Source organism: Silene latifolia, chromosome 1, assembly GCF_048544455.1.
Source record: "Silene latifolia isolate original U9 population chromosome 1, ASM4854445v1, whole genome shotgun sequence".
Lineage (NCBI taxonomy): Eukaryota > Viridiplantae > Streptophyta > Magnoliopsida > Caryophyllales > Caryophyllaceae > Silene > Silene latifolia.
Genome location: NC_133526.1, coordinates 6,978,035 through 7,002,344, shown reverse-complemented (window position 1 = coordinate 7,002,344; position 24,310 = coordinate 6,978,035). Strand labels below are relative to the sequence as shown.

Below are 24,310 nucleotides of genomic sequence, written 5' to 3'. Positions count from 1 at the left end.
AAAACATTTGAGATAGAAATATTAATATGGTCTTATTTGCATTATTGTTAAGCTAACTTGTTATCGAGTCATCGGGTTGAGTTATTGGATCGAGTCAGGTTGGTTATGTTCGAGTTGGAACAAATAAAGCTTCTAGCATTATCAGTTTACCTTAGGTCAGATACTCGGATCAATTTCGGTTCACCCAATTTTTGGGTTTTATTAGGTTGGGTTCAAGCCGGATGAGCTTTTGCCCGTTCTAGATATAATGGTCGTTACAAAAAGCTCCCTTGAGTAAGTTATGTTTAAGGTGGATTGAGTCATGTTGGGTTAGGTCGAAGTGAATGTTGTACGTGAAGCCGGAACCTTATAGAATGGTTTGGTTTAGGTTGGATAGAAAGGTCGTTGTGTTGTGTTAGGTTGGGAAAGTGGCAGCAACATAGACCAGCTCACTACTCCATCGGGTCGTTCCTCTGGTATAGGGCTAAGAGTTAGTTCACATAATTCATGTCGAATTGTCAATTGTATGATTTTTGTACAGACTATCGTGTTAGTTTTTACGACAGTAAAACTTAAAGTAATTACAGTATAATATACACTTTTAGGGTCTTAGAGAGTTACCATCAATCTTTTTAAGCATTTATATAAAACTTAACCCACAATTATAAAAGTGGGTATTTAGTACTCCTATTACATCAAACAATTATGATGACAATTTACACATGTTTGTTTACACATGATGATAATATTGAGTACATAAGTTGTCCGAGTGTAGACAAGACAAAACTGACTTGGTCCAAATAACCATTCGAAAAGGCCGACCCGACACTCAAAATTGCCATCTCATAAGAGAATAACAGGAAAACCGCAAAACAAAAAATTTCAGTCACCACAACATTATATTGCTATAGTCACCCGTCACCACTCATTAGGATCAACCTAACCCTCATAAAGTCGATAGCGAGTGGAAAGGGGCCTGAATGGAATGGCACATCAGTTGATAATACCAAAGAATTGAAGACTTCACAACATTGACAATTGAAAACAGAAGTGTGAAGCAATAATAACATAAATGGGAGCTGAATTATGACTATATTATTATTCCCATATAACAGGGAAAAAAATAATATGCATGGTTGTGGGAAAACTTGAGACATAAAACTACCCTAAGAGGTGGGAGAATGAACTATGATCGATCAATTCACGGAAATTATTATTTTACAAATATATCCTGGAGAGATGGGCTAAATGTTCGATGATACTTTTAAATTGAAATGCTACCTAGCTATTGTATATAGGTAGAGAGAAGCTCAATATAATCAACTAAAACAGAACTGCTACTCAAAATCGTAGGTTGCAGGCTTGAATACTGTCCATGTGTACCTGGGTCAAAAGAGGAGTCCACATCCGAATGAGAGGCTCCCGAAAAGACTGATTTCAGATGCTTTAAGATCGTCGAGGCATCATTAATATTATTCGCAGCCGTGCAGAGGAGCTACTGGAACAAATTCTTCAGCCTCTCTACTGTAACGGCGGCTCTTTTATTTGTTGGTTCAAGCACAAGTGCATATCTGAAATCTGCAATATACAACATTATCGTTAATTAGCCATGTCACTTGAATCAGATTTTACAATACCGAGCATGATAAACCTCTCTGTCATACACATTGTGGATTTTCAAGATCGTAACATACTCATCCCATCTAATTCAAGTACTGTTGTGTTACTGTGTTCAACATTTCATTTTATCATACACATCTTACCAAATTTATGTATAAAATTTACTTAAGGCGATCACACAAACGAAGGGTTGTAAGTAGATAGTATAAAAAAGGTGTGGAGTGTAGGGGAAAGCAGAGTGACAAACCTTCAATGGCCTCTTTGTAGTAACCAAGCATCTCTCTAGCTGTTCCTCTACGTAAATATGCTTTCACATTCTGTACAAATCCAAAAATAATGAGCATAAGAGTGCAACACCTCTTTAGTATGCTGTGCTAGAAATTAACTTGTGCTTAAAGCAATGCTGACTTTTGTGACCAGGAATCATAATTTCACAATTAGCTTTATGAACAGGAAAGAAACGGTAAAACTCTCCATCGTTCAGACAAAGAAGCATCTGCAATTTTGTAGACAATAGTTTTCATATGAAAATCCAAAGATAGTTTAGCCCAAAGTTATGATAGATCCTTTGCAACAAGAAAGAAGTGGAGTTCAAAAAGTTCCAACTTTTGAGTTCTTTCATCTATGAGACGTTTATAACCCTAAAGTCATTAGCCACGCTAATTTCACAAGCCAGATGACATTCTACGTTTATCCCAATAAATCCTAACCCGCAAAGATTCATAAATATCGACCTACTTCAGAAAAAAATGTTTTTTCTTCAGCCATGTAGTTTGAGAACTGAGAATATAAAAAACGATATAGGTAGTCCATAAATGTTTCCCTAACAAATATAATAGACAAAATAATCCTCTTTCCGCATCTCTTCTAGTTTATTCTAGGTTACAGGCTTACAGCTTTCAAACGGTGATGTGTGATATGTATTAATGGATTCATTGTTTTATAGCTCTGATATTGTTTAAACGAGCATGTTATCAATGGAAATCAAACACAATTCACCTCTTGTTTCCCGGTACTTACAAGCCAAATATCCAGAGCCGTGAGTAACAGATAGTAACATACATGATTCAAAAATATGATTGCCCTCGACCATTAACATAAATGATTATGCATCATATTTTAAGTGAAGTAATCAGTCGCATAAGTAAGAGAATGGCATTTGGCATACCTTCTTATCAAGGTTTATGGCCTTGGTGCAATCATCCTCAGCTTGGACAAAGCTGGCAATAGAGCACACATTTAGCAGACAGCTTAGCAAAATCAATATGAATATTTCTTTAAAAAAAACAATATAAATACGAGATGGTTTTATTTACCAGTATGGTATTACATCTCACAACCAACTGGTTCGTAGTATTCAAGTAAAAATCATTACATTTCATAAATAATTTTAGATTTCTTGCTTCCGTTTTAAGTTGACTATCTTTAAACTTCCTACTTTCAATCTCTCTCTTTTTGTTAACTATTTTTAGCTAGTGTGATTTAAGCTCACATCTTATCCCACTTTTATTATCCCGCACATCTTTTTGTTCCTCCTTAATTCTTGTGGTAGAATTTCATGACTGCAAATTGTATGGGTGAATCATAGTTTGAAATACCAAGTAGTACTTGCAAACCTAGAAATTGTATAATTGGGCCACTGACATATGTTGGAATTCACACAACCTTGTGGGCACCGCATGAATTTTCAGAAAAAAACTATAATAGTTTACCTCTTTATCTTGTGGTGACATTTAGAACTCTATTTTCAGTACCTTAGAAGACATAATACAATATCCATACTAGCAGGCACCCAATAAAAAATAGTACCTGTTAAGTTCCAGATATACGGCTGCCCTATTGCTATAGTAGGTTGCATTATTTCCATTAAGCTTGATAGCTTCAGTGTAAAAACTTATAGCTTTTGGCCATTGCTTCTCTTTAAATGCTTGATTGCCCTGTAGAACCAGTCAAAAAGAGGTGAGATTAAAGTACGAAAAGATCCTATAGTGCTTCTCCCGCAAGCTACATCCACTCCCCGACAACATCCTTTCTTACTGTGAGTCTGAAATAATCCATGTACATAGCCAAGTGTTTACTGCTATAGGTATTCACTTTAACTTGCAACAAGAGATTGTTTGGTTATAGATTTCAGAAACTGGGTACCTCATGATAGCACTAGTAGACAATGTACTACGAAGCATGATTGCATGGTTCGGGATCCAGTCAGCTGAACCTCAAAACGGATCACCCGTATAGGAATGGAGATTGTTTACAAACTAGTTACCCGAGTTCTTTATATTCGAACTCGTTAGGTAGTATTCTACGAACTCCAACCTCCTCCCCCAACCAAATGCACAACAGTGGTATGAACATTCAACTGACCTAATAATGTAATAGGTGCACCGACTGTACTCCATCCAATCTCTCCACCTATTTCTATTGAAATTTGAAACTAACATAATTTTTGTTTGAGTCAAAACATAAACCTCGAGATAAGTTAATAGACAAGTGATTGACCTTTTCTTTAGCAATGTCGGCAGAAGTTTCCTTACTGATCACATTAGATGTAGAGTTTGACACCGAAACAACATCTCCCTGCTCCTGGAGAGATGAATACATATTTTTCAAAGTGTCCAGCAAAAACCGATCACAACCGGGTCCTGCTATAAGTGATACTGATACGGGGAGATTTTTATGATTTCCAAGTGGTACTGCAACCTGTATCATATAATCAATCAAAACAAAGGAACAATGACTATACAACACGGAATTATAGAGAGAACTGGGAGCTGGCATAATACCAATACCAGAAAATAGACATATATGAAAGACAAAAGTTCACCTGACAACATCCTGATAAGCTGGCGATAGATTGAAGACTAAACAAACGGCTAAGATAACTCTCTGAAGCCAGCTCTTTTCCACCAATTTTTGGAGGAGGATCAGCAAATGTAGGGATTACAAGAATTCCATCATCCTGTTCAGAATATTCTTTTAATAATGCACAAATCACCAGCCATTAACAAAATAGAGTACGATAATTCCCAGCCACCATCATAAATTTCATAGTCAATTGACTTTAAAACTCGCAGGAAATTCTGAGATATTTGCCCGCTATACTGACTCAACAGAACTGCACTATTAGTCTTGCATCAATTTAATAGGCTAAATTGGTTTTATTCAAATTTAACAAAACAAGCACAATTCATTTACATCTTGTCCTTCAAAATGCACACGCCAAAACTAGTTCTGTAAGTTCTGTACTATTAGTATTAGTTCACTACATCTTGTTCTTAAAAACAAGCACAATTCGTTACTTTACTATTAGTTCTGTAAGTTGTAACATCATGTTCTTCAAAATGCACACACAAAATGAAATTCCTAGCATGTCACACTAGATTTAAAAATAATTTCAAAAGACATGTAACTATGTAAGTGATGAATCCACTACATCTTTAGCTGATTCGGGACTGAACTCAAACAAGAGAATTACTTTGAGACGGAGGTCGAACAGATATTTATATATACCTTCAAAAGTGTGTTGAGTGCGATCCGCATTTCATTTTTAATATTATATAGTTTCTGAATGTCTCCGTCCCCATGGCCGTCTTGCAACCCTGCTCTGAATCCCAAATCAGGTTTCACTGATTTCATCCATTCGTCATGATTTTCCTTAAATTCATGCCTATGAAAACAAAATAATTCACATTAACCTTAATGATTTGGATCATCACTTGGTACCATCCGTCAATGACAGATAATGTAATAAAAAAAAGAAAAAGACAGAAAAAAAAGGAAAACATGGTAAATAGTCAAACTACAAACTTTATTAAATGCATCAAATACAGAAACCACAAACTTTTATTAAATTTAAGAGTACAGCAGATCTAGTATGTCCTGATTACAAAATACGTATGTTCTTGAAGAATAAGCTATATTCGTTGGGGTCAGAAAAGACACGAGGGAGCTTAAGCTTGTAAGCATAACATATACAAACTACTAAAAAGCATAGGTAGTGGGATGCAACACAGACATCTGCTAACAAAGATAACGATGAATCATGATTCATGAAACCAACCAAGACTTAAAAAAACCATCAGTTCTCATCATGATCAATCCATAAGAAGCGAGTAGCAATCCAAAAATCATTTTCATAAATAGCATGATGACATGGCATGCATGTATTTTGATTCAGAATGTAGGAAAGCAAGACCAAAATCAATGTGGTTCAGGTCTCCTAACCAACAGTGGAAAATAGTCCCATTTTTACTTGTCATAAAGAATTTTGACATTGATGCAGGTAGAGTTTCAAAGGTTGATTCTCTATTAAACATAGCACCTCAAGACAGATAACTGAAAGATAAAAAATGTGATATTTTACGCTATAAGATAAGAAACACCTTGCACTTTTGTAAATATGTGGGTCATGAAAGAGAACATTAAGCTTTTTCTCAGTTAATACTTTCTTTCAAAAGAGCTGCATAAAATGTCAGAACAAACATATACCTGAAGATGAGTTGCATCGCTTGTCCAAGCTGACTTAACGTAGAAGTGTTCATTTCACCATTCATTTTCTGATTCGACAAACTTGGGACTTTAGCAAGGAGATATGCGCCAAGGTTTTCATGCCTCAAAGCTTGCCCTAGAGCAAATTAAACTCATCCATTGGAACTCATAAAGAAAACATGATTACGGGAATACAAGGAACAACCACAAGCAAAAATGTCATCATTAGATCAAGATAAACAGAATTTCAGCTTTTAAATGCACTAGAAAGAAGGTCCAAGTATATAAAGGGCAACAAGCCTCAAACTCTAGTACGGATTAGGTGTGTCAGTCATGTTAGAACATCTGAAGAAAGCCCAAAAAGTCCTAGCCTGGCAACTCAAAGATGAGAACACACATAAATTCACAATACAAAGTCCCGTTCAAAAATATCTAGTTCTAGCATCCAACAAAATACGAATCACACAAGTGACATAACAGAAAGTTTGCTGAAGAGCTATCTTTGTGGCAGACCCGGTTCTTATGATATAATTCCAGCTCTCCCCAACAACCAAAATAACAAGCTGCGGTGAGATATAGCTCACTAGCATTGCAAGAAAAGGTGGTTTGAAGGGAAAACATTGTTCACACCCGTAATCATTGGGATTATAGAAATATAAATTGTGGGTCAATGTAGGCCAAACTTTTGGTTACCCATTGATTGGATGGAGGAAAAGGAAAGGGAACAATTTTCTTTGTGTGGTTGGCATTTGAGTTTGCGGGAAATGGAGGGACCAAAAATATGAAAGAACTGAAAGAAAAATACCAAGGAACCCTTCCCCCTCTCCCCCCCACAAGGAAAATACATTTCCTCCTTCGCCTCTACTAAATTCCATTTTTCCTGATGTCTTTGTAAAACAACTCACAGTGACAGTTCCATACAACATTTCATGTTAGACCAACCCAAAATCATTTGTGCGTCCGACTTTGTTATTGTTGTTTGATTCTTGCTTAGAAAATAGATCACACCTGATTGTTTTTTTCTACTAATAATGATCCAAATATATGTGCGCAACAAAAATAAAGAATCGAATGTCACTGAAAACGACAGTCATAGCTCTAGAAAGACCTGAAGAACATACTTCCATAAAGCTTCTCCGTTGATCTAATGACAGGCTGAGTGAGACGGTGAACAGGATACTTAACCAGCTCAAAGCAATCATCAGCAATAATAATATTCCTAGGGTTACGTTGAGTTGAAAATGGAAGTTGCATCATAATATGCATAGCCCGTCTCAAGACATTAGGATCCTTTGCGAAGCAACCTGTAAAAACAGAAGTGCTATGCAAGCTATCATCAAACTGAATCATCATTTTTTCTTTAAACACAGATGGTCATGTCGCAATGAACTAGCAGGGTATTTAAGAAGTGAGTCACTGTCAACAACTACATAACATAAACAGTACTCGTCAATAAACCATAAATTGTTGTGGGAAATATACATCTCCCATGGCACAAGCTCCCCAACTGGCTTACATGACAGCTCGGCTAAAGGACAATACGCTATCACCAACAGATCCAAAATAAGACAATAGTCACTAGAAATCTATCTAAGAAACCTAATGAAGGTCTAAGACCAAGAAATGAAATCATTTGACTATATATGATTCATCATCTAAAACGGACAATGAGCAATTACGCTGCATTGATAAAGCGTAAATCCAAGAATAAGAGAAGGTAAAATGAAGAAAACGTCCAATTCTAAACACTAAGCATTTCTTAAGCACGTCGTGAAATAGGTTGCACTTGAGAACTGCGGAGGTGCTCTTAATGAAGTTAATGGCAGTAAAGTTTCTATGACCAATTGAAAATAAGGCATGTTTACAGGTCATTGTGGCATCACAGAGTGAAGCAACTTGAGTGAAGGGGGCAAAGGTTTTCCCTCAATCAACACTCTGCTCAGCTGAGAATTTGAGAGAGAGCCATCAGGCTTATGAAAAAGGTTTCAGTCTTCAGGCTAACTGATCTTCGAGCACGTAATGTATTAAAACAAAAAAAATAAAAATAAAAAAGTAAAAACCTTTAGGGGTTACAGGACAAAGAGTTAATAGTGTTTCCATTCAACAACTACTGCTAGTTGAGTCTTTAACTAGTGCGAAGCTGTAAAAAACTTTAGCATCCTGATAACCCTCACCAATAACAACTAACAAGTCTAGGAACCACTCTATACAACAACTAAATATTTAGGATTTCTGACATTTTATCAACCTTACCAATAGCAGCATATACCAATAAGTATAATTTTAACAATCAAATGCAAGTGGAAGACCGCCTAGAGTAACATACCAATAGAATCAAGACTTGTTGATAAAGGAACAGCCCCTGAATGTGAAATAGCCCCATGTGATGACTTAAATCCTATAACGCCACAGAAACCAGCCGGCAACCGTACACCACCAATAGTATCAACACCTGCCAATGACAAAACGATCATCAACAGCTGTGCAATGTATTAGTAAGCATCTAGGTTTTAAAAAAAAATAAAAAAATAAAAAAAAAATAAAAAAAAAATTGAAAAAATAGAATAACACGTAAAAAAGTAACAAGACAACAACAACAACATTACCCCAGTGCCTCAATGGCTCCCGCAAATTGCGGGTTAAGAGGGGGTCGGATGTACGCAGCCTTACCCTTGCGTTAGCAACACAAAGAGGTTGTTTCCGAATGACCCAAGTTGAAAATTGCGTCAAGAACTGCCGAAGGACCGCTACTTCACAAAAGAAAGAAGCGCGGCCACTTTAGTGAGCCATTTTGATTTATTCCATTATAATCCATAACCAAAGAGTAATAAGTCTTTGGCTCCATTGGGAAAAAGTAACAAGACAACCGCCAAAAAAAAACTCTGTTTGGGAATTCAGAAAACCCATTTCGCAACAAGCGTGATTACCCGCTCTGAGACTTCAAATGAATAATGTTCCCAAAGTTCTCTGTTTAGGAGAAGTTACCAACCACAGGTTATCGGTTATCCTGAAGGATAATCTCTCCTACACGTGTCTAATGTAGAAAAAAGAACAAGAATAATCTGCAGTCCCAAGAACCTAACAGAAGACGATATTTTCTATAAGTAGAAGATTAGTTTCTTCATCCACGATGGAATTAAAGGACACCCAACCCGAATCGCAAGAGGTTCTAGTAACGTAGTGGAATCCGATGAGAGATCGAACATCCAAACTCAAGCCTGACCCCGAAAATGCAGGAATTGAGAACCTCTTAAAGTCCCCATATCAAAATAGTAGAGTGGCAAAAATGTATTTCATAAATGTACCTACAGTCTTCGTAGTGCAAGCACAAGTGGTAAGAAAATAACATCTCTAGGAAGTAAGAACATTTATAACAGGGGAACTTCTCTTAAGCTCATAAATATTGAAAAGAAGGGGTGAAAGAAAAGAGATAAACATAACTGGTGCTGAGACCATTACGGTGCATAGCTAATTTTTAACCAGAAAATTGAGGTGAAAGAAAATGATATTAACAAAATTTAAATATGCTCAAAGCCTTCTTTGTTGCAATGATGAAACAATTCTGGCTTGGAAAAAAAAAAGTCTCATGCAACTCACCAATGGAGAAATCAACAAGATTAGCAGCAACTGAAACAGCAGCGCCACTACAGGATCCACCAGGGACTCTATCAGGGGCTCCAGGATTCGTCGGTGTGTCATAGTGTTTATTTTCTCCACTTACACTGTGAATTAGAAGTCTCAAATGTGAATATAGTAAAACAATGCCAATTGGTGATGGAAATTAACCCATAGGATAGCACATGTGGTTGCAAATACAAAAATACCAAAAATTGAACACAATAAAATGGACTCCAGAGTAACAGCAAATAGTGATTAAGTTTGACAAGTACTAGGTCGCATGAACCATGACTAACAACATGCTGTTAACCTTATGTTTTTAAAAATCCAAAAAGTAATCAATAAAAAGCACACATTTTATTGTCTTGGGATTGTTCTCTAACTATCAATGCTGAATCACTAAACTAATAGCCAATAGTTTTAAAATCCACGACAAATATGAACTACATTTTGTCACATTTAGATTTCTAGACGACCGAACATATTAAGGTGTCTTTCCCAATGTTAAAAGCATTACTTTTTCTCGAGCCTTCTCTTTACTTATTTTTCTCATTTTCTCCTCACTAAAAAGGGTTTCTCCACATTTCTATGACCTTCATTTCATTTTAATCTTATTTTCTTGTGGTGACACTTTATTTTTTGGTTTATGTGCCTGTTTTGACTCTTATTTAAATGTTTTTTCTTGTATTCCTTTTTTTTCATTTTCCTTGTTATGAGTTATGACACCTGCTGTCGATTTCAAACGACAATTTATGTTAGCCAATCCCAATCATTTTGGGAATAAGGTATGCCATAAATGCTAGTAATGTGGAACACACCTGTATGCCATCTCGTCAATAATTGTTTTCCCAACACATGTAGCACCGCCTTCAACAAGTGTTGACACCACGGAAGCAGTCTTAGGAGCACTGTCATGAGTCCGCACCCAGTCTGGATTGCCAAACCCAGTCACAAATCCTTCAATGTCAAATCTGATAAACGCAAATAGAATGAGAGGGGAAGGAGAACAGTGCAAGATATATATCCAAAGTGCTCATCCAAAGATAACAATAAATACTTGATGAAGCGGAAATAGAACATATTTACAATATGTAAAGCAGGGTAGGCCACTACGACAATTTAAAACAACAACTATATAAGAAAATTTCCCATGCAGAAAGAAGAAATAACATTTTGTACATCAAGAGACGAAAAGCGCCCTCTAAAGGCCGGCCCTTTGGGAATTACCTAACACGGAGAAATTTACAACAATAATAACACTAGAAACAGGTATTAAAAAGACAGCCATCAAGGAACAGCTGATGCAGGAACAAATTGCAAGGATTGACCGTGTACAGGAAATATAACATTGATCCAATGGACCTGTCAAGGAAGCCCTGGTCCTCAAAGCAATTGTGTTTTATATCAAAAAGGCGTTTATATTAGACCTAGACTCCCACTGCCAAGTAATGCAACAATGAAAATTCCAAATAAAATCCCCGAAGCTTGAGTGACAATAAGCAAAATGAGAGCTCCGTGTTTCCTTTTGACTATTAAGCTTGTTTTTGTATATTTTGAGAAGAAAAAATTGAGTTGGAAAGGTCGCATATTTACATTCAGAATTGCAAGGTCCCAAACCCAATCTTCCACGCTTCTTATGCAACAGACTGTTGTCAAATACAATGTTACTAGCTTAAACCCTGATGCGCATGTTCCTCTTTCACATTGAAAAGGTTAATGGATTTCCTTAAATCCAATAGATCAGCAAATACAAATGAACATGAATATTTGCATTGCAATGTAAGATAATACACACGAACATGCATGAGAAGATGCTTTGTCAATTTTTGGCAGAAATTTCGAGTATTCGAAGCACAAATCAGCAAATCAAAAGGACATGTAAATTGTTAGGCAATGAAATGTAAAACAGACATTGATAGCTAACATGATCGAAATTCGAGATCCTCCCTACATAGCATTTACCCTAACACAGTGGCATCTTTGTCCCCGAGTAATTAACATTGACATCGCGTGCCTAGCTTTACAAACAGATTGATCAAGTACTCCTCTAGGGCATAAAAATTTGTTACGCAATTGTTTCATCAACAATGATATCTTTGATTGTACTTGCCTAACAAATTTGCTCTTTTACATTTTGAGCCCTACTGAACTAACAAGTCGTATAACTGTATAAGGATCACTATAAATTGATACACTTAAACATAGTCTCATTCTGGCAAATGAAGTCGTAAATAACATTCAATATCAGTATCACCCAATGCCGGAGCTAAAGGGGCTAGTAACGCTCAGTTGCCATCCCTAAACAATGAAAATATGAACTATTTAATTAAAATTTTAAAAAAAAATATCAAAGTTAAACCATATGGCATTACTAATTCACGCCCATAAACTTCCAAGCCATGTTTTAGTCCCCTAACTCCATATCCCGGCTCTACCAATGCTGCCACCATAGTCAGCAACTAGCTAAACCATTGCAAAATTTAAACATTTTTCTCCCAGGTAGATGGCATGCTTACAACAACAAAACTACCCCTAAGAAACTCTTTCTCGATGACCCACTATGAAAACTTGGTCGAGTATTGCATTAAATGACTGCTACTAGCTAGTTGATAAATAGCATCCTTGCAACAACAAAACTACTACAAAGAGGCTCTTTCTAGATGACCCAATATGAAATCTTGGTCGAGTATTGCATCGAATGACTGCTACTAGCAAATTCATTACACTGAACATTTTTTCCCAAGTAAATAGCATCCTTACATCAACAAAACTACCTAAAAAGGCTCTTTCTAGATGACCCAATATAAAAACTTGGTCAGTCAGCACCAAAGACTAACGAAATTTTCGGCAAATAAACGTAATTAGAGCATCTCCAATGGTTCATCTAAAGGACATGCTTGCAATATTTGAAAAAAAAAGCTTGTAGTTTACCATTGGAGATTGAAAAAATTGATGTAGCTTTCAAGCCATGTAGCTCTACCAAGCTACAACCAAGTCATGTAGCTTGATATTTTAAAAATAAAAATAATTTTTATTCATTGGTTAAAAGCAATATTGTGGGTCCGTGTAAGCTACAAAGTGTTGTAGTTTATCATTGAACGGATACGTAGCTGAAGAGCGATGTAGCTTAAAAAGTCGATGTGCCAAATCAAGCTACACTACGTTGTAGCTCTCCATTGGAGATGCTCTTAGCATTCATTCAGCTTCAAGTAAGAAATAAACAAAAAGCCACTCCAATACCACACTTATGCAAAGAATATCGAGTTTTCGCCTCTATTCCATATGAAAGAAGCGTAATTAGCATTCATTAAGCTTCAATTAACAGAAAAATTCAACCAAATTAAACTAAACAAAACCAAACAAAGCAGCCCTAAGCATCAAAATCAAAAAACCGCAAACAAACAAACAATAAGCAATACAAAGCACTTACAAATCAGAAACAGCGAAAGTGAGAGAGGTAAGCGGATTAGGAGCTTTAGGAGGAGCAGGTTGAGGAGGAGGAAGAAGTTGAAGCTTTTGAATAAAAGCTCCGAAATCAGGTTTAATGATTTTCTTAAGCTTTCTAGTCATAATTAAAATACCTGCTAACCCTAACCCTAGCATCACCCATAGGTTAGCAGATGAGGACGCCATGGATGGATGGATGGATAGAGTTTTTGTGCAGAATTTCTTAGCAACAAGGGTTTTCTGGGGGTTTGAGGAAAAGGAAGAGTCCTTATCAACTCCACGCCAATATCACACCTAAGCTAAATTGTTGCAAATTGCAATACTATCATTTCTATCATTGGTATCAATTTGGTGGTTATTGGTCTGGTTCTCGGTTTAAATTTCGTCAATATTAAAACATAAAAATTATCTAAATAATGAATTGCATATATATAATCTATATATTTCTATGGGATGATTACCATAAAAATTGAAATAATATATATTTCTAATTTGTATTATTATTTATAACGAATAATATAGTTTTACGAGTCTATTTTTACCGTACAAATTTTAGGGGGTGTTTGGTTGGCTCTCTTGGAATGGATTGTAATGGATTTGCTCTATTCCAATGTTTGGTTGGAGTCTTTTGGAATGGAGTTAGAATGGTATCTAACTCAATTCCAATCCCCTGGAATGTCATACCCAACTTTCTCCCTTGGTATCAAACTCCAATCCTCTAATCTACAATTTTAGGATGAACCAAACAAGTTTTTGAGGGAATGGATTTAGAACTCCATACCATTATGAATTCATATTCCAATCCATTCTATTTCATACTATTGAACCAAACGCCCCTTTACTCATTTGTGTACATTTTAAATCGAAATTTCCAATTCATACCCCTTAATCCTTCTACCAAAAAAACAACACTGAACCTCTCCTTTTCAATTTCTATCCATTCAATCAATTAGATGAAGATTTGAATGTAAAAAAGTGTTTAATTTGTCAATGCAAATTAAACTAGAGAATAAATTGATGGTTTTATTTTAATAATTTCAATAATTTTTTGTTTTATAGTCAGTTTTTGGGTTTTCAATTTAGGGTTTGGTAGTAGTGGTTGGCAGACGGCAGCGGCAATTGGCGCGAGTGAAAGAGGAACGCTAGTGGTGGGAGACTGAGGCAGGGGATGAGGTCACGGTGGGTAAGAGGTCTAAGTCGCGCGAATCAGGGTTTGGGATGAGTCAAGGCCGCGGTGGGGTCAATAGGTGAGGGAAGTCTAGCGGTGGTGGTGTGTGGAAGTCACGGTTGGGAGAAGTTGAGCAACAGTAAATGAACTATGTTGAGGCTACTTAATATTAAATTAATGTGTATTTATGGTTAACGAGGGAGTATATTTTATTTTACCTATAAAACGGAACGACCTTTTTAGGAGGTGTTTAATTGGACCTTTTGGAATGAATTGAGATAGAGTTAATCCAGTCTAGTGTTTGGTTGGAAGGATTTGGAATGAAGTTAAATATCCATGAATTCTAATTCAATTTCAACCCCTTGATATCTCATACCCATGTATACACTCAAATTTCTAAATCATTCCACCATATTACTCAATCCATTCCAAAACCGAACAAACACTGTAAGTAAGTATGAGGTTTTAAGGCTCCGTTTGACAAGACATTTCGGGTACCTGGTTTGACTGAAATAGTTTTTTGAGAAAAAATTTAGGTAGCTTATTTTTCTTGAAATGAAATGTTACCTATAATAGCATTTCACATTTCAGGTACCTGATTCTTGATAATATTATCTTTTTACCCTTTTAATTTAATATATTAAATAATTATTATATCCTTTTACGTTATTTTACCAAAATAAGCTACTTTTTCAGTTGATTTGCCAAACATTTTTTTATATAATCAATCATTTTATCAGGGTCCTAATTTCCAGTTACCTTATCAGCTACTTTTTCAGGTTTCGGGTAGCTTTTCAGTTTCCAGATACATTTTCAGATTTCAGCTACATTTTCAATTCGTTTTACCTAAGAGAGCTTAATTTCATACCTCAATAGTATAACAATCTATTTCAATCCATTCCGATATTTTTAACCAAACGACCCATTTGAGAGACCAACTGTCCAACTAATCTGCCATACTAACAGAGAGAATTGGGTTGGCCGACTGGGCCGAGTCTGACCCGAGACTTTCTTCTTAAGTTTACGACACTAAGCCCACCAGACTGTAAATCATCACTATCCGCCCAATTTTAATGTCAGCCCATGTGTCTTATCTCATACACCAATTAAATTAGTGGGCTGTAGTCATACGATAACCAGTGCAACAACCAAGTGGCCCATCGAACAGTTGCCTTATCCTTTACTTTATATTAGCCTCCATATTCGGCTTTTTCGGAGTCCGTCTTCTAGGCCCAACGGGTTAGCCGCCGCGATCGGGCATATTTTTTTTGACTCGTGGACTCCGGCAAATTTTAGCTCTTAAAATATTAAGAGCATGTTTGGCCTCGATTCTCAAAAATGAGTTTTTGTTTTTCAAGTTTAATTTTTCAAAAGTGTTTTTCAAAAGCAGAAACAACAAATAGTTGCTTCTATTTCTATGTGCAAAAATATAGATTTTTAGCTTTTGAGAAATTTTGTTTAACTTTTACAAATCTATGTGTTTGGCCAAAAAGTGTTTTTGAGTCCAAAAACACTTTTACAAACTAGGTCAAACACACACTAAAATAGAGAGAAAATTATTTGAAATGATTATAATATAGGTAAATTATACACGTATTAATAAGAGCTGACGAGCCTTACGCTAGGTAGCACATACACTTCTCATAATCAGTCGTCTCGTAATTGACACCGTGTTAGACACCGACACTCCTCGGACACACATCCAAACATGTCGGACATCTATAAAGCCGTGTCTTACTTTCTACATTTATTCGGGAACGTGCCCGACGCGTGTCCATGGTATTTAGACCGTGTCCGACGCGTGTCCATGACATTTGAACATCATTTGGGGTGAATAATGTTCTTTAAACGAGAAATGAGATGTGGATTATTAGAAGATGCGTTTGGTTGATAAATGAAAATGAGTTATAATCAAGGGCAAGTTTTACTTTCACTTATTTAAATTTAATATCAAATACTTTTATAAAAATAAAATCGAACGTTTATAATTATAAAATATACTCCCTTCGTCCCGGTCATTTGTTATCATTTTCCATTTTTTGGTGTCTCAGTCATTTGTTGTCCTTTCTATATTAGGAATGCATTTGATGAACAATTTGGTCATTCACACTCAATTTAGTCCACATGTCATATAGTAATTGACTCTCTCTTCTTTTCTTGGTCTTTATGCCAAAACCAAATGACAACAAATGACCGGAACGAAGGGAGTATATTTTATTAAATTTAAATAACGTGTCTCGTGTCCTTAATTTTACAGAATATCGTGTCACATGTCTATGTCGTATCCGTGTCAGTTTTGGTGCAAGGCCTTAGGTTCATCATGGAGTACCAATTTCAGTTAATATAAGTAATGTAGAAAGTATAACACAACAAAGCATCAAGTGCCATCCACTATGTCTAGTTATAAACTTATAACAAGGTGGGGAGGCACGTGAAACTCCACCATGATTTGCTAATTTTACACTAGGTTTTCCAAACATTGTACTCTTAGTAAACCATTCAAAATATGGTCCTATAAGCTCGTATTATCATAAAGTTTGTTTATTTGCGAACGTTTAATAATGTTAATAGTAGATCTCATGATATACTATTTCTCACTAATTTAGTGGGAGATATAATATGGAAAAAATAAAAATTCAATGGGTCGATCACGCCATTATATAAGAGGTCTCTCAATAACGCTATTGAGAAACCGTTTCTCCCGAGTTTTTATGTAATGTCTCCCTCCATACCATACGAATGGTAACATGGTAAAAAATGAAATTTTTAAGAAAAAAGGGTAAAAGCAAGGGTAAAGAGGGAAAAAATAGATGGGGTAGGTAATTGTGGGTTGACAGGTGGGGTATGTAATGATATTTTGTGTAAATATCAAATGGGTATAAGGATAATTTGGTAATAATGTGGGCCAAATAAGGTATGTTACCATTGGTGTGGTATGATCGTATTAGGTAAGTGTTACCATTGATCTGGTATAGAGGGAGTAAGAGATACATAAAATAAATACTCAGTAGCTCATAAGTTAAGTCATATAAGCCTAGTCCGTCTTATAAGCCTTATTAATTTAGCAATGTTGATTCAGCCTTATTCTTTTGAGGTTTAATGAAGTTAATCTGAAGATTCTAAACTGAAAACTGAGTTGAAATGAGCTGGATGAAGCTTAGCTGAATCGAAATTTGCTCAGATAAATATAGCTGAAATAAGTTGAGTTAGACTTAAGTGTGCTGAATTGAACAGAATTGAACTAAAGTGGGCTAAAGTCAGCTGAAATTAAGCCGAAAAGAATAGAGCCTAAGTTACAATGCTTTCGCAATTATTATATACAAATACAACAGTCTTATAAATATAGTTGTTTTTACCGTAAATTTTAGAAAAAATAACGCATTTTCGTCCTCCCAAGATAATGTCGGATAGAAAAAGCAGGTTGGTGGAGTACGAAATAGAAGTTGCAGTCATCGTTGTCAACATCTTGCACACAGCTAGCATCTTCGGAATGCCATCGACACATGTGAGTTGAGGAGAGGCAAGGACTAGGTGTACTTACGCCACAAGAGCGTAGAAAGGAAAGGTGGATTATAGACCATTGCAACGGCCTACATCCGATGGAGAATGAACTCCTACACCTTGGTGATGGAACTCTACAGTCACACATGAGGTTAACTTTGTTGGTGTTAAGCGTAAATTAATTTTGGACGAATATCTCTCTCTCTAACTTTCCTCTTCCATCTCTCTTAAAACAAATAAAAAACCCCTAACCCAGCCTTCCTTGTTCCGCCGCCTCCACCCTTCACACATTGTCCCCTTCTTCTTCCCTTACCCTATCGCCGGAGATGGGTTCTTCCCAAAACCTATCTCCGGCGATAAATCACATCTCGTCCCTTGAATTTCCCATTAAGCATCGTTTTCTTCCACCTGTCACTTCCACCACAGTTCCAACTCTGCCTTCATCGTCGTCGGAGGTGGGGTTGTCGGCTGTCCAGGACCACGATTAAGCATCTTTTATCCGGTTTTCTTGCCGGATGTGGGGCTGCCGTCGCTCGATTTGTTAAAGGATCTTCTTTGTTTCATTTCACTCCGTCTGTCTTGTTGTTGGTGTCCTTGCATGTTTCAGGGTGTTTCCCCTCTTGTCGTCCCCGTCCCTCCGTTACCTTTTCCTGTCACCGTCTCTTTTGATTCCAACTCAGGGGTGATCCCCCCATTCCCCCCATGTAATACTCCGTATTTATAAGTCTTGGGGTACTCTATCGAGTAGCCCTTACTCTGTCGAGTAAGGGCAAGTTGCGAAATAAAATAGTCGACGATTGTTGGGTACTCGATCGAGTAGCCGGGGTACTCGATCGAGTAGGGGGTACTCGATCGAGTACCTTGGGTACTCGATCGAGTGTCCGGTTTTTACGGGGAGTTTTCTCGGGTTTTGTTAATTACGCGATTAAGGTATTTAAACCAATTCGTCTTTGTTCTAAATCACTTTTTACAAAACCTAAAACCTGTTTAAGAGAGAAAGCAACTAGTTCTTCTTCCTAATCGCGTTCTTGACAATTCCCGGAGTTCAGACGGTCGGTTTGCATCGTAGTTTGTGTCGTTGGATTCCTTGCGTCGAGGGTAAGCTTTTAATGTAATTTATATAATGTTTTGTTAAGATTAGTGAAACCTTAATTTAGGAATTGGGGGTTTTTATGAATAGTAATTGAATAGTAGTATCTATGTGTTGTATGGTAGGAGGAGAGTTCATAGAAGAGGCGTTTTGAGACAATTTGTAGATACCGTCGCGTGTTGTGCTATCCGGGTAGGATTTCCTACTCGAGTATTAGTCCCATAATGGGATATTGGTGATGTCTTTGTAGTTAGTTGATTGATATGATGATTGTAATTGTAATTGTGATTGTGATTGTGGTTGTGTTTGTGATGGTTCTCGAGATGCGTTCTCGATCGAGTGGGGTCACTTGCGGGAGTGATCTCACGCCTAGTTTCGCCCTTCGTGGAACCCGCCACGAAAGGGGATGTGCACATTAATGGGACGGGGTTATCGCTCGTACGATGAGCGGGGCTTAGGTGGGAACGGCTGCGGTCCCCCACTGGCGCGGTCGGTCCCGGTGGACGGTCGGTATTGAGACGATGGGGAGTTGGTGGGTGTGTGTGTGTGTGTGACGGTTCATTGTCTGTTTATCTTATTGTTGATATATGTATTGAATTGTGTGATTAGTATTGACCCCGTTTAAATGTTTTAAAAACTGTGGTGATCCATTCGGGGTGGTGAGCGATTATTGAGCAAAGTGTGATATGACGCGTATGGGATAGCCGGGATGAGTCATCACGTGGCAGTTAGAAGTCTTCATTGTGTTAGACGAAGTCTAGTAGCTTTGATAGTTTTAGTCTGTAGACCGTATGAGAACCTTGTAATTCCTTTTATTAGTTTTGGTTTGAACATGTAATCACTTAATCTATAATTACTTTAAAAGCACGTTTCTTTATTGTCTTATGATATTCGCATTACCTCGGCAACCGAGATGGTAGTATCCTTATACCGAGTGGTCCTGGTAAGGCACTTGGAGTATGGGGGTGTTACAAATGGTATCGAGCGACGATCTTGGAACTGTAACAAATGAACATAATGAACATAGGGAGTCTAATAAAATGAACCTGGTGTATGTGTAATGGGAGCCCCGGCTGATGCTAGGTTTTGGGTGAGTAGGCGCCCTCACTTCAAAATCTTGGCCCCATGATACTTAAGCCAGTCACATGGTATGGGAACGTGGAGTCCGTGGGTATATGTGTGACGTGTATGTTAATTGTGTTGTATATGGTTTGTTGAAAGTATGTTGCATGATAGTTGGTTGACATGTTGGTTGGAATCGTTGAAAAAGTATATGAGAATGATGAATGATATGGTAGAAAAAGAATGTAGTTCGTATATGATGATGTGTGATGAAGTGGATTTGTAATGTTGTTGTATTAGCAACATGGAAATAGGATTTGTAGTGTATGGGTGTGGTTTGTGTTATGAAAAGTTATGAAAATTTAAAACATGCGAGTAATACATGATTGAAAGTTGAATGTTATATGAGCATGATAGGTGGTAATGTTTGACTTTTGGTAAGTAGTAACATGAAGAATAGAGGTTCAATGATATGTGTTTTGTATAACGAATTGGATGAAAAGCATGATGGTTGTTTATAACGTGGCACTTAATAACACGAAGTAGATTATTTTGTTGATTGTATGAGGAGTCGCGCAGATTTGAATGCGTAGTTGTAATCATAATGTTGAAATAATAATGAATGCATAGTACGTTAGGGTATGTGAGATAACATGCGGGTAGTATTCACGAAAGTCCATGACTCGATCGAGTGGGTTTGATTCGATCGAGTGGGTACTTGTCGTTATTTTGACCAGAATCGTGTTTCTGGGCACTCGATCGAGTGCCTCGGGCACTCGATCGAGTATGGGGTCACTCGATCGAGTAGCCGGGCTACTCGGTCAAGTAAGTCAGAGATCAGAAGGTCTATTTGGGTTCTGGAGTCGGGGCACTCGATCGAGCATGTTGGGCACTCGATCGAGTAGCATCAACTCGATCGAGTAGGTTCTGGTACTCGATCGAGTGGGGTCTGTGCAGGTCATATGCGTATTTCGGGTCATATGTTTGTCTTTTGACATTCGTTGCATATTACGTTTAATTCAAAGGTGTTGTATTACTTCTTTATGCACTGTTTTACGTATGTGTTGGTCCTGAAGCGTAAGTTACCCAATCTTATGATGTAAAGAGTGGCACTATGATGAGTATGAGTTCGGTGGGGAGGACATGAGTTATATGTGATTATGATAGATGGTGGAAAAAGAAAAGGAAGATTGGTATAGTTTATTGAGGCATGGCGCACGTTTTGCGAGACGGGATGAGTGATATGATTGTGTGTTGAGTAATGTAAAAATAAGTGAATATAGACAAGGGATGATGTGAGTATAATGAACGTGAGAATGAAAAGATTGAAGGTAAGAATGTAGAAAGTGGCAGCTTGAGATGTGTAAAGAGTTAAGGAGGGAAATGGTTAGGAGTCGTGTGGGTTATGGATTTATGTAGTGAAAGTTCGTTTAAAGGGGTTGAGAAGAGTAATATATAGTGAACTTTGTGGAGACATGTCGCGAGGTGTATTTATAGACAGTGAGTGAGTTTGGGAGGTTTATTAAAAGATGAAACTACTGTGTGAGTTCCTTGGGTAATTGGCGGTATGAAAGGAATTTTGATTTCTAGAGATGTAAGAAGGAGATGCAATTGTTGAACAAGAACGTTGATTCTATGGATGTATTAGTGGCAAGGGTGATTGATGACATAATAAGAGAATATTTGTGGTAAGAAAGAGGGAGATGATATCGATATAAAATAATGGGATTTGAGTTTTGGAGCGATGAGAAGGTAATTGGTGCACAAAAGGGTTAGATAGAAGTAATAAGGAGTTGAGCTATTAAATTGGTATTATTGAGTGTAAAGAGAAAAGAAGGATAAAAGTAAGCTGAGGAAAATGTTCACCGGAGTTATGTGATGTAAAGGTAAGGAATCATCGAAATGTGTGATAGTATCACGAAGATGTTAGCTGAAGGTTATATAGGAGTTTCAGGACAACATGATTGATAATGAGTTTCGAGGAATTAAGGAAAGTAAGAAGTTAGAAGAATATCTGCATGATATGAGATTTTGGTGGAGAAATGGATGATGATTCAATTAAGGAAAATATTGGGAAGAATGTTGAGATAATTTTGTTCATGGATTCGATGTTCGTTGTTTGGGATGTTAACCAAAGATAGAAAAGAAATCATGATATTTAGAGATGAGTGAAGAGATTTGATGTCCTGGACAAAGTGGTAGTGTTATGGTCTTTGACTAGTGGTTAAGGAAAAGTGTATATTAGAAAAGTGGCAATTCTAAAGAGGCTGATTTTGTAAAGACTGAATTGATAAAAGTATGGTTGTCAGGAAGTATAAGACATAGTCTTAGGAGGTGGTTTCTCATAATGAGTGTTATTTGTGTATGGTTATGTATGGCGCGAAGGTCTTGGTGATGCGAATGGAAGAATGTGATGAGGGGCATGCGAGTTAAGCTCGGACAGCAGGTAACCTTTGTTGAGTGGTAACTTACGTGGTCAGGATTGACTAGTTGGTTGTGATTACGGGTCTATGATATGTGTAAATGTTTGTGTGAGGTTCTGACCTCACAAGAAGTGGTACGGTGTGATAATTATAAAGCTATTTTATGAATGTTCTGTAATATATATATGTTGGACACGGTAGTTTAATTGAATGATATCCAAAAAGGTAATAATTTGATTAATTTGACATGGCTAGTTATAATTTTATGTGTATTAATAACACACGTGTATTCCGTGAAATGGTAGAGATGATGTTCATGAGATGCTTATCTGTTATTTCATATAATATGTTGCGTTGTGATAGAGTAAAGTGGATTGGAGTAAGTTTCCTTGTCCGAAAGGTTATTTCCGAGGCAGTATTTATGGAATCGTATGTAGTTGTGATGTCTATCGATGTGGTTGTGGTGCCTCGGGTGGTGATCCGGGCTCGATATTTAGTGTTGTGATGCGGGTATTTTCGCACTACGGTGTGGCTGTTGGTGGCGGTGTTGTGATGCCGTCACCGGTTGTGGTGGAGTAGGCGGGATGTTTATGATACGAGTTTTCGAAAGTACATACCAGTTATACATGGATTGTTGTTTTGTTTGATGTTGCTCTCTACGAGTTTCAGTTTGTGCTGATAGACAGTTGTCTTGCTTATTTATGTTTTCGTTACTAGGTTAAGTTGGGAATGAGGTAGAGTATGATGTGAAATAGAGTTGTATATGTTTCGTTGTTGTCATGGGATAGTGATAACATTGATGGGACGCGGTTGTGAGAGGTTGTTACGGTAATGTTGATCTTGTTTTCAGATGAGACATCGGTAGACATGGTAATGGGAAATGATTCGTGGATCATGTGTTGTAATGAGCTGAAAGCGGCAGGTAGTTCATAATCTTTTGTTGAGACAGTGAGTGTGGGGTGTTGGGGAAATTAGTGTCATGTTAAGTTGTGTATGAATTTTGCGGTAATGAAAGAAAGAACTTGAGGATCTAGTGTGCGTGTACGTAACGAGTGCGGATCGTGAGTTATGCTTACGGAAGATAAGTGCTTTACATAGCGAGGTATCTTTGGTTTGCAGTGATAATGGAGAGTTAGTATGGTGATTTTGCTACGAGCCTTATGGTATAGGTTAGGGGTGTGCGGATTGATTTGAAGTATGAGAACTGTTGAAGTAAGAGAGCCTTGAGAAATAGGAGTGGTTATGGAAATGAGGTTATAGGCGATTATCTTTGACATGTGGTGATGAGGATAATGAGATAATATAGCTAAGGGTTTAGTATTAGCGAGTTACGAGGACGTAACATTTGTCTTAAGAGGAGTAGGATGCAATAAAAGAGAGTCTCATGGTGGTGCATGCGGTAATATAATTGGAAGTAGAGTGTTAGCGTAGCGTAAAGGAGGGATTTGTTTTGTGGACAATACTTATAAAAGGCCATGGCCGTGCTCGTAGTAGTGTGATGCTTCAGAGTGTGGGAATATTTTATATAATGTTGTGAGTTGGAGGATGATGTTATGAATGTGAGTAAACTTCGAGGACGAAGTTCCTTTTAAGGGTGGTGGAATGTAACATTCCGTTTGAGGTCTATGAGTGTCTTGGAATTGGGTTTGATAGTTGATGTTGATAGTTGATGATATTATGGAGCTAGCAACATTAGAGGATGGTAGTTGATTATGTGTGGAGTTGGTGTCGTGAGAGATATATATGTGGAAGATACGATATAGTGAGTCATGTTGTGGAAGTAAACATAGTTGGTAGAATGGGGGTTAAGAGTTCATGTTCTATGTTCGGTCGAGTTCTCGAGTCCTTAGCTAAGTTGTTGTGTCTTGGTCGAGTCAGTATGGTTGTTTTTATGTATGGGTTGAACTTAGGGGA

General features: G+C 37.2%; 1 protein-coding gene across 2 annotated transcripts; it reads right to left on the bottom strand.

The window, feature by feature from the left end:
* Positions 1-1,037: 1,037 nt before the first annotated feature.
* On the bottom strand, positions 1,038-13,512 carry LOC141595533 (translocon at the outer membrane of chloroplasts 64). 2 transcript variants are annotated; one of them, XM_074415499.1, is made up of 13 exons: positions 13,136-13,512; positions 10,524-10,676; positions 9,685-9,809; positions 8,414-8,539; positions 7,209-7,391; positions 6,088-6,223; positions 5,110-5,266; positions 4,424-4,558; positions 4,099-4,299; positions 3,409-3,536; positions 2,768-2,819; positions 1,847-1,916; positions 1,038-1,557 (listed from the first exon to the last, which is right to left on the bottom strand). In XM_074415499.1, exons 1-13 carry the CDS (start codon positions 13,336-13,338, stop codon positions 1,475-1,477), a joined length of 1,752 nt encoding a protein of 583 aa, XP_074271600.1. In that variant the 5' UTR covers positions 13,339-13,512; the 3' UTR covers positions 1,038-1,474. The 2 variants fall into 2 exon arrangements, with proteins under 2 accessions (XP_074271600.1, XP_074271604.1); XM_074415503.1 differs by having other exon boundaries at positions 4,099-4,182; positions 13,136-13,473.
* Positions 13,513-24,310: the final 10,798 nt, after the last annotated feature.

What these genes read in the sequence shown, in the direction of transcription:
- LOC141595533 (XM_074415499.1), bottom strand. Translation starts at nt 13,338, where the DNA reads ATGGCGTCCTCATCTGCTAACCTATGGGTGATGCTAGGGTTAGGGTTA. An exon ending in AACAAGTCTTGATTCTATTG is followed by an intron (nt 7,392 to 8,413) that starts GTATGTTACTCT and finishes CTGTTTTTACAG; the next exon opens with GTTGCTTCGCAAAGGATCCT. An exon ending in GCGATGCAACTCATCTTCAG is followed by an intron (nt 5,267 to 6,087) that starts GTATATGTTTGT and finishes TTGTTTTCATAG; the next exon opens with GCATGAATTTAAGGAAAATC.